This window comes from Seriola aureovittata, chromosome 20 (genome assembly GCF_021018895.1).
Source record: "Seriola aureovittata isolate HTS-2021-v1 ecotype China chromosome 20, ASM2101889v1, whole genome shotgun sequence".
Taxonomy (NCBI): Eukaryota; Metazoa; Chordata; class Actinopteri; order Carangiformes; family Carangidae; genus Seriola; species Seriola aureovittata.
Window position 1 is genome coordinate 11,193,244 of NC_079383.1, and position 16,548 is coordinate 11,209,791.

Here is a 16,548-nt window from a genome sequence, read left to right on the forward strand (position 1 = left end):
AGCTTTAATGAGCAGTGCTAGCTGTATTAAATTAAGTTTTGGTTGGGTAACTAAAGTGCAAACAGATTAAACTTTTTCCCCACATTATAATAAATACATGATGGGGAAAATGACCAACTAAAACAAAAACACTGGGATTACTTTGAAAGCTTTTCATCTATGCCAGCCTCAGGCAAAGGGCCTCTTAAACATTTTCAGCCTGTGTTCCACCAGGACCTGGACTATAGGTGGGCTTCTTTTTGTTCATGATTTAAGGAACCTCCACACACAAGACTGCAACAATTTTTTGGGTTTAAACACAAGAAAGAAATACATCTTAACAATTGTTTTAGCATGTACCTCAATGGTTAGTTGTCACTCAATTCAAGCAATTGATGCTAAGAGTTGAAGAGGGGAGAGGGAACTAAGGGCAGAGGACACTGGGAATTCTTGGAGAATGAGGCATTGAGCCAGGGGTGTTGGATCATGTTACTTTTGAGCTCCAAAGTCTGGGCAGCAGCTGTTTGTGTCTGTGTGTAGCTGTGGACAGGCAGCAGGCGTAGGGGTCAGAATCCCATATGTTTAGAGTGGAGACTGGGAGCTGGTCAGACACAAAGAAGGCAGGACATGCTATGTTGAGAGCTTCATTTAAATACACTGGAAGAGTAGTTCTGTTAAGCATTCAAGTAAATGAGAAAATGTAATTTCACCATCAGCTATCTAAACATGAGAGGCCAATATGGATTTGACTCTTTTCAGTCTTTTCAATATTTTCTGTATTTAGTGAAACGGACCAAAAAAGTTCTCTGAAGAGAACTGCTGATAATGGATGAGCAAGGGTCGTCAAAAAGCAGAGAAGACAAACTGCTGATATTTTAGCGTGTACATCCTGATAAACATAGTAATTGTTTCCTTTTTGTCTTTGCTCTGTATGTTTGCAGAACTCTCTGACACGTAGTGCTCCCTTGAACAGCGAGGCCCAGGGACGGAGCGGGGCCCGCTTCCACACTTCTTATGACAAACGCTATGTTATCAAGACCATCAGCAGCGAGGATGTGGCCGAAATGCATAACATTCTAAAGAAATACCATCAGGTGATAACAGCCAATCATGCAGTAATATTGATAAATTCAAGCCTGGACTCTTCCATGAAGTAGGCTTTCTAAAACCATGTGTCTTTTATAAACTAAAAATACCTCAGTAAGAGAATTTGACAGTATTAATCCCTTTACACAAGTCGAGCACTTTTCACTATGTGCCCGGTAGTATAATGTCCACATTAATGATGCAAGTTTACCACTTTTGCTGTACCTATTGATTTTGGGTTTGTCAAAAAGTGTAAGGGTTACGGGGTGCCCCAGTGGATCACCTGGTAGAGCGCATACCATGAAGGATCAGTCCTTAACGCAGCAGCCCGGGTTCGACTCTGGCCCAAGGCCTGTTTACTGGATGTCATCCCCTTTCTCTCTCCCCAACTTTCCTGTCTCTCTCTCACTGCAGCTATAATAAAGGCAGAAATGCCCCATAATAACTTTAAAAAAATTGTCAAGCTACAAATTCATGTAATTTCCCAGGACAACCATTTTAGTTGGTTAGAGCCCTCTATTTATCACCTTGGAGTTCATCACAGAACAATGCTTCAATCATTATCCTGTGTTTTATAAACCTTTTTTCTATTTCTTACAGTCTCACTTCTATTGCAGACCGTAAGCACCTGTTATGACTATAAAAGGGAAATAAATTGATATTCCTCATTCTCTTTTGATAGTTCATTGTGGAGTGCCATGGCAACACACTTCTGCCTCAGTTTCTGGGGATGTACCGGCTCACCGTGGATGGAGATGAGACTTACATGATTGTTACACGCAATGTCTTCTCCCACCGCCTTTCTGTCTACAAAAAATATGATCTCAAGGTAAAAGGGGAGAAGGGGAGAACAGAGCAAGAAAAAAAAGGAAGCAAGGAAAGGAATAATTATCAGATAGGGCACAAATATGTGAAGAAATGATGGAACTCTAGTCTTTAGTTGCACTACTCTAGTCCCTTGTTACCCCTAATTTTTTCAACAACCTGTTTTCAGTGGCCATGAAACAAAACAGTATAAATTGGACTTTTTTTTGTTTGTTTTTTTCCTCCCAAAAATCACAGAAAGGCCTGTTTGTAGTTCAGATGTTTTATAAAAGCTCGAGTACAAGTAATCATGTGTGAATTTACCCATAATTGGTCAAATGAGGTTTGGTTGTGTGTTTAACAAAATAGACATTAGCCATTGGTTAGTAAATGTTCTAAAACAGGGTAGAGTGTCAGGCTGACAGGTAACCTGTCTCAGAACAGAGTGAAGCCATTTTAAGCCATTGCACCTTGCGTGCCTTACTGGTTGAGCCTCTGTGTTCAGGCATGCACAAGTGTTATGAGTATCTGCAGGAATGAGTGTAAGAAGGCTGGTAAGGGAAAGACTAAAGCAAGACTTTCCAGTGCTTCTAGTTACAACTGGGTTATGGAAAGTAATTTCCTTTCTTGTTTTTTCTAGGGTTCCACTGTGGCAAGGGAGGCCAGCGACAAGGAGAAGGTACAGACACCTATCGTGAGCCGTGATCCACTGTTATACAGTACATAACCACAAGGTTAAACTTCAGCACAGTCAGACCTCCTAACCTTTACTATATGTTTTAAAAAGCCATTAAGATTATAACAATAATAATGATAGAAAGAAAGAATAAAATTGGATCGCTACAATTTAAAGGTGCATCAAACTAACACAGCAACAGTCAGAGACTTGTCATAAATTTACAAGCAAATCAAATGAAATAAGACAAACCACACCTCCAGCATGTTTTGAAGCATCTCTGGAATATTTTAGGTATTCGCTCCTCATCTGTCTCTTAGAACTGATGCGTTGCAGGTGTATCAATCCACACCAACAGCACATTATTGCATTTCGATAAGCAAACAACTTCTTTATTTTTTTGTTGTGCGCTTAGTCAAGCTTTCTCCCACTTCCTTGATGTTGTGGAGTAAATAAAACAAAAGAATCAGTAAGCAGAAACAATATCCATTTCTTCTTCTTGTATTACTCCTCACATAGCTAACTTGAAAACTATTTTTGCCCGTTGAACAGACCGCTGTCCTTTCAGCATGTCAGGAGGTATGTTGCAGAAAGGACAGCTGGTTCTGGTGACGATGGAAGTCGGAGTCATGTGTGGATTGAACAGATGGGCACTTGCGCACCGCTGACAACTCGATTCTGATTTCATTTTTGTGTAAGGAACAAGGGCAATTAAAAAGTGTTCAGGAACTGGGGAACATTGTTTTACAAGTACACTTAACATGAAACTTAGAAACTTCATTTCATGTCATTTAAACACTGATGTAATGCACTAAAAAAAAAAATCAGTTATTCTGCTTGAACTCCATGTCCATTAAAAGCCATGTGGACACTTATAGAATGAGAAAAAGAGCTGTGTTTCCAGTGGTTTCAATAACCAACACAGCTTCAAATAATTCCAGGCGTACTGTCATCAACCAAATGACCCAACTAACACAATTTTGGTGTCTGCTTTTAATTCCCTTTGGGTGGGGATGACGGTAGCAAATATCCATCTCCTTCAGTTAGCACCTACTTCATCACCTCATTCCCTTCTAGCCCCTGCACGCTCTTTGTGTTTCTTTAATTTGCTTCATCCCTTCTAACCTTGCTTCTGCTGTTCCATCAGTTCCCCTGCTTGCTGTCTGTGTGTGAAAGATTGAGAGTTGTGTGTTTGTGTGTGTGGGTGGGTGGGGGGTGTTGGGTTTAGAGTTTTATTCACCAGAGATTGTCTCACATTTGAGGGTAGTCCTGTCTTTAATGTGTTTTCTATATACATATATATGTTACTGTGTGTGTGTGTGTGTGTGTGTGTGTTGTGTGTGTGTGTGGGTGGGTGGGGGGTGTTGGGTTTAGAGTTTTATTCACCAGAGATTGTCTCACATTTGAGGGTAGTCCTGTCTTTAATGTGTTTTCTATATACATATATATGTTACTGTGTGTGTGTGTGTGTGTGTGTGTGTGTGTGTGTGTGTGTGTGTGTGTGTGTGTGTGTGTGTGTGTGTGTGAGTGTGTGTGTGTGTGTGTGTGTGTGTGTGTGTGTGTGTGTGTGTGTGAGTGTGTGTGAGAGAGCAGTATATATGAGCAAGAGATTTTGTTTGTTTGACAGTGAATGAAATGTTGCTGTTTGTTGTGAGAGACTGGCTGTTTTGAGTTTGTGGCTCTTGGACAGAGTCACCTGTCAAATATAAATTGTCACTAAAATTGTGAAGGACCTTATGGGTCACTGTGCTTCCTGTTAAAATTGTATCAGCTAACAATTAGATAAATGCTTTTTTTGTGTGTGATGAGAGTTGCTGACAGCATCCGCTGTGACTTCGGAGTACTGTTCTTTTGACCTGTTAGCTCTGCATTATTGGAAGGGGATGGCTGTCCAAAGTTATTTTTTTCATTGCATGTCTGCACATGTCATTCTGCAAAGGTTTGTCTGACCTTGAAAGTTATAGGAGACTTCCACAGTTTCGACCCAGAGGGGTTTGAACTTTCCACCAGGTTTTAAAGGGGCTTAATCATGTGGCACCATGCAATCAGGCATGGCAGACTTTAGGGAATCCCCAAACTAAATATAGCCTACTGTAAATGGAAGAAGAAACAAAACATTATTGGGGTTAAAACAGATGAGTGGAAGAACAAAGCAGCTGAGGATTTAACACACATGAACCTACTGTGTGACCTGTCTGCAGCTCAGCTGTTTGTGAAACACCATTTACAGTCTAGCAACAGATGTTTAGAAGCAACATGATGAATTTCCCAAGCTAACATGAATGAAGATTTTCCAACACTAACTACGACCTACTCTTCAACTCACAAATTAATACAAGTTGTTGCTGTTAGTTTATGGAAATTTCTGTGGTTGTTTTACCATTAATGAAATGCAGCTAATAAGCATGACACAGTAATTGCCACCATAGCTGAAGCCTTTTACTGTTTTTACGTGCATGCAGAATGCAAAATAGAGTAGATGATCACACAAATACTTCTGAATGTGCACACCGGACTTACAACAGGTCTCAGAGACACAACAAGGCTCAGACATTATAGACAAGGATCTGACGACACATCCTGGTATCTCCACATGAAACACCTTTATACATACAGACATGCTTAATATTACCTGTAGTTACTCTCTAAAAGTGCTTGGTGGCTGTGAATAAACGTTTTTCCTTCAAAGAATTCCTCTGTTGTTAAAGTTCAGTATGTGAACATTACACTATCACTAGTTCACATTAGTGTGAACACTCACACACACTGCAGCTGGCCAATAAATTAAAGAAGAAGGTCCATCAAGCCAAATGAAAGAGGAAAATAATGTCTTTTGTTCAGAAGGTACAGTGTGTGTATGTGTGTGTGTGTGTGTGTGTGTGTGTTTGCATATATATATATATATATATATATATATTATATATATATATATGTATATGTGTGTGTATATATATATATATATATAAATAGATATATATATATATATCTATAGATATAAATTGCTTCACACACACAAACAACAAGCATGGCAGGATTCTCTCCTGACTGCATGACCGTCTCCCTTTCATGCATGCATCTGCATGGTATATAATGTTGTTCTGCATCTTTTTTGAAGTTACATTATTTCTAACAATGTGTATGAACACCAGCCCCCATTCTGTTGCACATTGTGGACTTGTTTTTTTTCTACCCACATACATGTTTTTTGGGTTTTTTTTTTTTTATAAAATACATTTTGCAGTTCTTGTAGCTGCTGTCCCAGGGTTTTGGTAATGAAACAACAATTGTCTTTCTGACATAGCTTATTGTACAGCACTTTACCCAGCAAATGATCAGTGGGTTTACATTTTAGTTTTTTTACTCTTCAAATTATCTTAACTAGAACCCAAACTAGGCAAATTTGGCCTTACTCACCCCATCAAATCATACTTATTTTATTTGTGGTTAAGCACAAATACCTGTCTATGACCCTTTTAGGACACTGACCCACCATTTAGCAAACACTGGTGAAGGAGATTTTGCGTTCGCAGTAAAAAAAAATGTTTTCGTGACCTGGAAAATATAGAGGTTGTGTTTGTATGTTATTAAATAGCTTCTGGTCCTTTGTTGGTGGAATATCTCCTGTGTCTCCTCTAGGTCTCTGCACAGTAGCGTTCTGCTACAGTTGTTTGTTGTTTATTCTCCTCTCTCTCCTCACACCAGCGCCGGCTGGTATCTCCGTTGGGGGCACGTGGCTTTAATGTGTATGACTGAGTGTGAAGTGCCTTGATATTTTATTAGTAGTCCCTTATCCAGTATTGTAAGCTCATAGAAATAGTACCACACCTGAATAGATGTTTGGCAGAACACAGGTTCATAGAATGCAATTTAGTTTAAAGTTGTTTCCTTTCTCTGCTTCTAGCTCCTAGTATCCCGTAGCATTACCAGGCTGTTTCCTTTCTCTACCAGTCTTAATGCCAGTGTAGCCAGACCAGAGTCATTTATAGATTACAATTCTTAAATTAAGAAAGTTAAGTCATCATTTTTCGGGACAGAGTCTAAAATTTAATTTAAGATTTAATACATAATAAAAATAGTATAATTCCAAAAATTAAATTGTCAGTGAAAAAACCTGTTGGACACGGATCTACACTTTCTTTACCCAGCCATTGTAAAGTTATCTAATATTCTAAACATCTAGACTGGTCATATGGATCTTTCGCGTTGATGCCCTTTCCAACCCTCTACCAATTTGAAACAAACAATTGTGTTCTGTTACATTTTAAACACTTTGCCTTTACTTCCAACTTCCTTCCTCCCTTCCTCTCTCCTTTCTTCTCTCCTCTCCTCTCCCCCACCGTCCCTCCCTCGCTCCCCCTTTTCTAGCAGCCGCCCCCACCAGAGGATGTGCCCCCGCGGCCCAAATCTGGTAACGTTCAGCAAAGGCTGCAAACACTGCGGATTGCCACGCGCTTTTACTGCGCCATGAAACACGTAAGAGATGTAAGAGAACCAGGGCTCATATACCAGGCATGATCTATTAAACCAATCTTATTTTATTGTTATTTTTTGTACGGCCGAGCATTTTCGTTTCCTCGTCTTCTCCAGGCTGATACACAGTTATTTCAAGGCCATATTTTTCACAATTTTCATCCATTTGCAACCACCTTTTGCTCAACTTGTCAGCAAGTTCAGTTTTAGTTTGCCAGACGGTTCATTTTTGTTCCCACCATTCACTCAACGGCACCTACATGTATCCGAAACACTGGAGAGCAAGAAGTGGAAGAATAAGGCCGCAGCATTAATGGGAGGGACACAACAAAAAAAAAAAAACAATCAGGAGCCAGAGATGAAAAGAGAAAATATATACTAGTGAGTTACAGAAAATCAAAATGTTCTATAGTGCAAATTCATAAGCAAATGACATTAACCAACCTGTGCTGACTAGAGCAGTAATAAGGACATAAAGTTCACATTATGATTTGTCCTCTAAACCAGTGAAGAATAGTTACTGAAAAGTTCAAAGCAACATTTAATAATTGTCTGTGTTGAAGAGAACCCTTAAGAGCAATATAGTGCAGAAATGATTTCCTGGCTCCATGTCCTGCACCCTACTGCACTTTGTTTTGTAAGTGGATGAGCAGGTGCCTTAGGACATTAGTTAAAAGCTAGTCTAAGAGATGAGTCAGGCTTGTGTTGGGGATGGGAGGGGGGCTGTAATTTATTTTTTTATTTATTTTTTTTTTTCCGGTTTTAGAATATCCACAGCCTTCAGAGATACGTATTTGCGTCCTTAATGCATATCCCTGTGTCCTCAAAGTGTTGCCTGTGTTTCCCAAAACAGTTGTCGAGCATTTGACACAGTGGCTTTAGATATCCTGGCTTTAATGCAACATTTGACAAACGCATTTAGGTTCAAACTACTTGAAGCACATTTGATTTATTGTTTATGCTGAGTTTACATTCGCCATAAAAGTTTTGTTTTAAAGAGCAAATTGTACTCGCACACCCAAACAGTTACACTGAAATCAGCTACACAGCTTAGACTGTGTAATCACATTTAACTGTCCAAATAAACACATGAAGTGCTTGCTTCATATGCCTTGCATGTCGACGTGGTTGATATGAATCTGCTGATTTGATCTGCAAGTGATCAAAGTATTCCACAAAAGTTTTAACAGACCTGATGGTGAACGTTAATCTGCATCTGACAGCATCAGTAGGAACATACAGTAACTGGATACAACGGTCTAGGAACAACCCAATGTTCTCATACAACAAATCCTACAGAGAGGCACAGCTTTGTTGCTCTGAGACAAAAAGATATCAACATTGTCAAAGGCCCAGAACCATTTTCCAACCAGCTGATGAGAGACAAGAAATGAAAGGAAAGAAATGAGACTTGCTTTTTAAACCTGGGCAGGAATTCCCCAGTCACACAGCTTTGGCTCATCCACAACCCGCTCTTTCTTCCTACCTCTAATATGTATTTCTGTTCTTCTACCTAAATGCAGTTTACCACTCAAGAGTCAGACGCATTTCATCTCAGTCATTGTAATAGAGAAAATCAGCAACAGGCCAACAAATGGAATCCTATGCATGACTGGAAGAAAGTGTAAGATGCAGTGAACCAGTTAGAATGACAATTGCGTGGAAATGAAAGACAGTTGAAAATGGATTTGGAGAAAGATGGATGAATGTGCAAGCTGAGCTGTCAGTTTAGGTGACAGGCCTGTACAATGCTTTCAGGTCATGTTCTCTCTTTGGGGTCAGCCTTACGTTGTGTCCTCCATTTACTTTTTTTATGTCACATCTATATTCAGTCTAGCAAGTTGTTCATCCCATATTTATTGCAAATTGGAGGTCCATGTCTGTATATATATATGCTCAAATGTCCCATTTTGTGAGATGTATTCATGTGTTCATATGTGTAAAGGTGTATTCTGTGTATGTACTGTATGTGTGTCAGTGTGTGCTGTCCAAGCTCATTCTAGTGCTATCAAGTGCTGTTATGTGTTGCTGCTCTTCTCCTGCTACCATAGAAACACTGTAGTAGCTAAACTGCTGCTGCTGCCCTGTTACCTCATTTCCTGCTCTCTTTTTTTCTCAGTGACTCAGAACTAGGCTCTTTCCCACTCACATAACACCTCTTCCCCCTACAGACTGCTGGCAGTTCTGCAGCCTGGTTTAGGAGACCATTAATCCCAGTAGATAGACATTTAAATAGGAAACTGCTACATTCTGGTTGTAGGCTGAATAGTGGGAATCCGTCAGAAAGCTGGCTTTACAGAGCAATAAGACATAGTTTATATTAGCTGCAAACCACAGTCTGGTTTCCGAAAAGCATCTAAGATGATCATGGTTTGTATAAATTGTCTAAGGAACAATGTACTCTATTGATTTGATTGAACTGATAAAAATGGATGCTTTTCGGTGTCCAGCCCAGTGCTAATAAGGATGTTTCATGGCTTTGAGTTGGACGTTTTCAGACAGTGTATAGATCTACCAGATGCATTTTTAATGCAAAAATGTCCAAACCTGTGTCACAAAAATACTGAGTGCCCTGTGTTTCACGGTGCTGAGAAGTGAATAGAGTTCGCTATAAACAATAAGGAAAATATGTAAATCAGTGCATCGGATGGATCTGTGCCCTGCTGTCAGCATGCTGCATGTACTGTTTTATACAGTCAGATCATTTAGCTTGAAAAGAGGTCAGCCTTGGTTTGCACAGACTGCCTGTACTTTGTTGGCCAACTCATTTTACCAGTAATATATGTTGTATTTGGCTGAATCAGACAGGCTTATCTAACAAACCACAGGCTCAGAGCCTCATTATGTCAGTAGGGTATTTCAACATGCAGGATTGTCTCGTCAGGAAGATACATTTAAACACATTGTTGACATGACTCATTTCTAGGATCAGGATTAATCTTTGTCATCATGCATTTTGAAATACCCCCCGATTTTTACAGTTGAACAAGATTGCAATATGCTATCTTATAGTACTGTTGAATAACATATACAGTATGTTAAAATGTTAATGTTTATTCTGGGGAAAAAGGATGAAGAACGCTGATGCTAGTGTTACTGCTTTTCGTAAATCTTTTCTTCCTATTCAGTTTTTGACCATTTTGTCAAATAGCTCAACCGATATTGAAATGTATTTAAGGATTCAAACTGTGCGATTGGATGAACTGATATTTGTTAAAATCACTTGATTTAAGCACCAGAATTCTGACACATTTTTGCCCAGGTCTACCATGCTTCTCAGGTCTGAACAGTTTAGTGTCGTGGTTTTGACTGTTTTTCATTTGGTCGCTAATCTCCAATACTAATGGGCAGGCCAAGGAGCTGCCCACCTACAAGGACAATGACTTCATCAATGATGGGCAGAAGATCTACATCAACGAGGAGAACAAGAAAATGTTCCTGGAGAAGCTTAGGAAAGATGTGGAGGTATGTGTTCACAATTACATATGACTGAAAATATGGTTTTCTGATAGCTCAGTGTGAACATCATCAAAATGTTCAGGTAGATTTACTTAGCTTGGCAACTTATGTTGTCAATCGCTTTGAATTTATTTAATGTAGCAATATGTATCTTGTAAATAAATATATGCATAAAATATGTATCTATAAATATTTTGAGGCAGGATGTCTAGCTATAAAGCCCACCCATCCCACAGTGTAATCTCTTTCTGTCATGCTTAATGCATTTCCTCTTTCTCTGGCTCCACTCTTTCAACTTTCCCTCCTTTCTACTCTTTGCTATCTATTCTCCTCCCATCTTCACACATGCTTTTATTTCCTGTGCTCACCTATCTTCTTCCATCGTCCTCAGTTCCTGGCCCAGCTGAAGCTCATGGACTACAGTCTGCTGGTGGGGATCCACGATGTGGAGCGATCTGAGCAGGAGGAGGTGGAGAGCGAGGACAATGAGGCTGAGGAGGAGGGGGAGAGTGACGGAGGGGGCATTGGGACGCCCCCCGACAGCCCCAGCAACACCTTGGACAGCACCAAGCCTCTGTCACCTGGAGAGTTCGATCCTGCCATTGATGTCTACGCCATCAAAAGCAATGAGAGTGAGTAGCCGAGTGCATGTGCTTTTCAGGCTTATGGCACAATGTTAAATACAACCCCTGCTGTGTGAGGGTTGTATTTAACAGTTATATAAAAAATAATAAATACAGTACTGAGAGCTCCCCCTACTGGGTGTTGTTTTTATTCTTGTTGTCAGGCCTGCTGCAGCCAAAAGTCTCTCAAGGATTTTGTTTGTCATATTGAACAGTAGCGGATTTTCTTTCTCGGCATTGCTGTGCAGATATATAGATTCTCATTTATGGTGCATTTGTTTTAAACTTCAGGTGCTCCCAGGAAGGAAGTTTACTTCATGGCTGTCATAGACATCCTGCAGCATTATGATGCCAAGAAGAAAGCTGCCCACGCCGCCAAGACTGTCAAACATGGGGTGTGTAGTTGCATACAAGAATTATTTCTGTCAAATAATGACACACTATAGACAAATATACTATATGCAGTGAATGTCATCTGTCTCTGTGTCCCTCTGCAGGCTGGAGCGGAGATCTCCACAGTGAACCCAGAGCAGTACTCTAAGAGGTTTTATGATTTCATCACCACTATCCTGTCATAGCCTCCAGGAGTAACAGGGGGCACGGAGGCACATGGGAAAGGGAGGGCAAGTGGGGAGTAGGGCGGAGAAGAAAAGTGACGGAGAGACAAACCATCGAGAGGCTGAATTAATAAGGTGCTGTGATGGCTTTGTATCACTCTCCCTCATCCATTTTCCTCATTCCTCCCTGTTTTTTTCTCTCTCTTTCAGTGGGGTGCCACGCTCTGCAGCTAAAAAAAAAAAAGATCATTCGTTTACATTTAACCTCTCCTCTGTTGAGTTTTGTTCATGTGATACTTTGGATGATAAGGGTGTTGAAAGCAAGTGTTCTAGTCATTACATTTTTTTTAATATAATATGTTTTGTCTGCATGGTTGTTTATGTGGGACTATGGCTTTTTTTTATTGCCTCTAACATAACATCCAGCATTTCTTTATTTTAATGTTTGTATTTGTCTTTCCCTTATGAGGCTCAGGGGGAGGCTGGGGAGGGTATGAAGTGGTAAAGTGTGAGGCCAAGGGGAATGCAGAGATCAGATTACAGCACAAGGTCCCTCCTGCAAAGCAAGGCTTGAGTGAGATGTAAAGAGGAAGTTTATGTTGAGCCTCGCCCAATGCAATTGCTTCATTTCAGGAAGTAGGGAGCAGTCTTCCAATAGGCCAACAGCCAGACCCCTACCAAATGCTATACAAGTACTCAGCCAAACAAATCTTCCTGTTTTGGTTCCTCCTCCATCGCCCACCCTTTAAAGACCTCACGTTCCCCTCCCGTTCCTTCGTGTACAGTTGATGAATTGAGCTTCTGGGTTATCCTCCACTCATTCAAACCAACACTTCTCATTAGCTGAGACGAATTCACTTGCTGCAATAAATTGTAATGCTTGTATTCAGCACTAGTTGCACTTCAGTGTCTCTAAGTGCTTCGTCCCTTTTGCTTTGTTGTGATGTACAGTGATTAAGAACGACTGAGGTAAGGATATGTACCTTTAAAATGAGGAGAAGAAGAGGGATTCGAGTGAACAGCTTCTCTCTAGTGTCATTTTCTTGCATTCACTTTGAATATATTGGGCATTGTTAGTTAGTCATGGTTTCTGTTCCTGTAACAGGAAATGACCCAGAAGTCTTTTGTGGCTATAGCGATCAAGAGTAAGTCGCTCCTTGTTATATCTTCGTATAGGGTGTCAGATTGAAACATCAGCAGCCCTTAACTTTCTGTTGCTATCAGCACCTTATGAGTAAAATAGGAAAAAAATGTTGCACTTTTATTCGTTGTTCGAGGTTAGGAGCTCTTGTTCTGTTACATGTGCTGCAACAAAGAGGAAAAGGAACTCAGCTCTCTTAGAATTGAATCTCAGAAGCCTGATCTCAAATCCTGTCTCCTCAATCAATTTTCATCTATGGGTACCACTTACAGGGACTGTTTGGGAAGAATTTACTGCAATGTTAAACAGGGAATGTGAGACGAGTTCTGTTTACAGGGCTTTTGTGAACTCACCTTTCCGATCCTTATAGAAGTGATCTGTAGTAATGTCGTGGTGGGCTTTGGGACCAGGCAACAGAGTGACTGTGCTTGTGCGTTCAGGGCAAAACAGAAGACGCTTTACCTCCAGCATCGTACCAGCACACACCCAGTGATATTGAACGGTGTGTGTGTCAGTGTTCAAAAGTTGTATAGGGGGGGGGGGGACAGGGAGGAGGGAGGTTGGAAAGAGAAGCTGAAGATGTAAAGATACATGTTGTTCAGTCATTTACACCTTCAGCATTGTTCTCTTCTCAAACCTCAGCTGTGAGTCTGTTATTCATTGTTGTGTTATTATTGTTGACATTTTTAAAGGTGGTTTATCTGTGTTCGAATTTGGCGGTTTTCTGAATTGACGTGGTAATAATTTTTTGTTTCTGTTGGAGTTTTGTTTTTGTTTTGTTTTTTTGTATATTTTGCACAAGAGGAAAGGAACCAAATGTTACGAACATGATCCCAATTAGTTGACATGGTCTTAATAAGGGAAATGCAATATACATGTATGTAAGTGAGAAAAGTTGTTGTGCGTGTGACGTTCTCTGGTTAACCAACTAAAACAAGTAAAGTCGTCCTACTTGACTATTCTTACCCATGCAAAAAGCTTCCATCACAATATGTTTGTTTAGATATCATAGATTATATTCACATTTATATTTTTACATTGGATTTTAGTCATGAAATATAGTTGTATTTAAAAAGGAGCCACCCATGGGAATGAATGATGGTGCTGTGGTAAATGAAGAATGATACTGCTTGAATTGATACAATGCTTAGTATATATATATATATATATATATGTACTTAAAAAAAAAAAAAAAGTCATAAAAAAATTGCATGTCACAGGACTAAGTTTCCTTCGCCCTCTATAGTCTGTGTTGCTGGCTGTTCAGGTTCTCTTTGTGTCCCTCCACTTTAACATTTGTGAGCTGTTCAGCGTAAAATACTCCCTACCATGCTTTAAATAACTGTTCTTCATTGTATACACTGTGCAAGATGTGTGCCTTTATACTCCAAAATTATTTAATTTTATATTTTGTAATCTTTTTTTAAAACAAAGGTAAAAGGTTATTTTAATAATAGGGTGTTTACTTTGACATGCATTGTTTCCAACTTTATTTCTAACCGCCCTGCTCAACCTTCAACTCCAGCACCCCTCTGTGTTTAGATTTGTTCATGTTATTCAGTCAGTTAAACAAAACCTTTCTAATGATTGTGTTTTAACTGACAAAAAAAAAAGTGAATAGCTGTCTTAAATTTTAAAATGCTGGATCAGTTTCAGTTCTGTACATTCAGATCCACCATTCTGATTATTCAGTGTGTGCAGGCATCCTTATCCCTCTCCTCGGACTGGAGTTGGTGTCTGCTGATATTTATCCCTTCTTCGGTCGCGCTGGTCCTGCCTTTATAAAGAACGTTTGTGTGTGGAAGTGCATTGTGGAGTACATGTGTTGTGATTGTGATTTGTCACGCTCGTCCTCGCTAACTGACGGCTTCCCCTCCACCTCAGGAGTCTGTCAGCATCTTCATCACATTTACCCACAAACCACAGATGCAGTCACATTTCAGGAATTTGATGTTTTAAAGTTGTTTTTGTCCAAGATTTCACTTAGCTATAAAGTAAAACTCCCATTCATTTCTGAAACTGGTTAATGTTCTCTTCCTTCCTTCCCTCCATCTTTTTGGTGTAACCCAGATCACCTGTTTATCGGGGAGATTATGAGCTGATAGTTCATCCTGAGTAAGCAGTTAGTTGATATTTCTGTGTTCTTTCACTATAAATGGGCTGTTTTGCTATTAATGTAAATAGGTTGTGTCAAAAGGAAAACAGAATGAGGGAACACACTCAACTTCTAGTCTGCTTTGCTCTGTTTGGCCCTTGGAGCTTGCTGTAGTCCAACATTAGCAAACATCGAAAACAGAGCAGTGCATGCTGGGAGAGTGGGTTTTTTTTTTTCTGTTTTGTTTTTGGAATAATAACTCTGGATATCATATACGGAAGGCAATGCCAGACTTTTAACAGATGCAAATTAAAGACAATAATAACACGCGGCCTGCTGCTGTACCTTGAAATGAATAAGTCCTCGCTTTCATGACTTCTCTCATGAATAACCCCAACCAACAGTCAACCTGCTGCCAGCGTTAACTTGCCAAAAGCATCTTCCAGCAGTCAGAACTACCCCACATGAGCTTGAAGAACATTGTGTATCGTGTAATGTGTCTGAACTGAATTTGTTTTTATTTGGTTTTTTTTTCTTACCTGGAGATGGAGCGAGATGTGCATCGCTCATATGTGAACATGTCCAAAGTTGTGGGAAACGGCCCTGTGTTCATGTGGTGTTAGGGGAAAATTAAATTACAAACGCAAATATCTGGAGGCCAGGCAAGATCTTGCAGAGTTGGTGAAATTTCCTTTTGGCTATAAAATTGAAATTCAAAAAATCTTTGGACAAGAAATAGCTGTTTGACGTGCTCAAAAATAGTTGAACCTAGTGAATTTGCATGCAGAAGTCAAGTCAACACACGCCAGGCCAGGAAAACTCTTCCCTGCAGATTGTGCTTTGGCCTCACAACAGCCCCAAGTACTTTTAGACTCCTTCTAAAAGACTTAAGCATTGGTTAAAGCATCATTGTGTGTGTATGTGAGTGTGTGTGTTTGTTCATTGCTGTCTGACAATGGTTGGTGAGAGTTCCCTTTCAGTGGCAGAAAGGCCAAAATGATGTTGTATGTTTATTGTTCTTCACATTTAATGATGATGATGATAATAATACACTCCATTCCATAAGCGTTCACTCAAACCAATTAAAGCACTTGTTCTGCTTAACTCAAAGTTTACCTCTGATGGTTTGTTCTTTGTTGTTTAAAATACCAGGTTCCATATTTATTCTTTCATCGTTTCATTTTCTTTCTACTTTATATAATAACTGTATGTTTGAGATGATCTATTCAACGGTTTCTACAAAGAAAGAGGAAAAAGAAAATTACTTTTCCATGAGCTTTGCAGGGTTTAAATGACACCATTTAATCATTCTTTTACTTTTAATATCTTTGTTGGCTTAAAAAAACAAAACAGACCTTACTTCTTGAGGTTATTAACTTCGTGCATCAATCCATCTCATCCCAGTTGTTGCTGATTTAATGTAATGCAATTTATCAATATATATAAATGATAGTTGAGGATATAAATTTGTCAACGTGTAAGTTATTGATATGTTGCAAATAATTAGATTTAATAGCGATGAATCTTAAGGTGATTTTTTAAAACGTATTTATTTTGTTTAGTATTCATGAATTTGGCTAATGATTACGTGGAATAAGATCAAAAAGCGCAAACATGATCTGTATTCAAAAAAGTGAGAATTCTGATTCGGACATGCA

At 39.5% G+C, this 16,548-nt stretch overlaps 1 protein-coding gene across 3 annotated transcripts in view; it reads left to right on the top strand.

Annotated features, from left to right (window-relative positions):
• The window catches only part of pip4k2aa (phosphatidylinositol-5-phosphate 4-kinase, type II, alpha a), a 31,574-nt gene extending 15,574 nt beyond the window's left edge, over positions 1 to 16,000 (top strand). Inside the window, exons 4-11 of one of the 3 annotated variants that reach the window (XM_056364059.1) lie at positions 921 to 1,073; positions 1,748 to 1,894; positions 2,510 to 2,548; positions 6,911 to 7,027; positions 10,367 to 10,480; positions 10,866 to 11,106; positions 11,389 to 11,492; positions 11,595 to 16,000. In XM_056364059.1, the coding sequence (XP_056220034.1) occupies positions 921 to 1,073; positions 1,748 to 1,894; positions 2,510 to 2,548; positions 6,911 to 7,027; positions 10,367 to 10,480; positions 10,866 to 11,106; positions 11,389 to 11,492; positions 11,595 to 11,675 (996 nt within the window). In that variant the 3' untranslated portion in view covers positions 11,676 to 16,000. The remainder of the gene's footprint in view (positions 1 to 920; positions 1,074 to 1,747; positions 1,895 to 2,509; positions 2,549 to 6,910; positions 7,028 to 10,366; positions 10,481 to 10,865; positions 11,107 to 11,388; positions 11,493 to 11,594) is intronic. The other 2 variants (XM_056364060.1, XM_056364061.1) reach the window with 2 other exon arrangements.
• Positions 16,001 to 16,548: the final 548 nt, after the last annotated feature.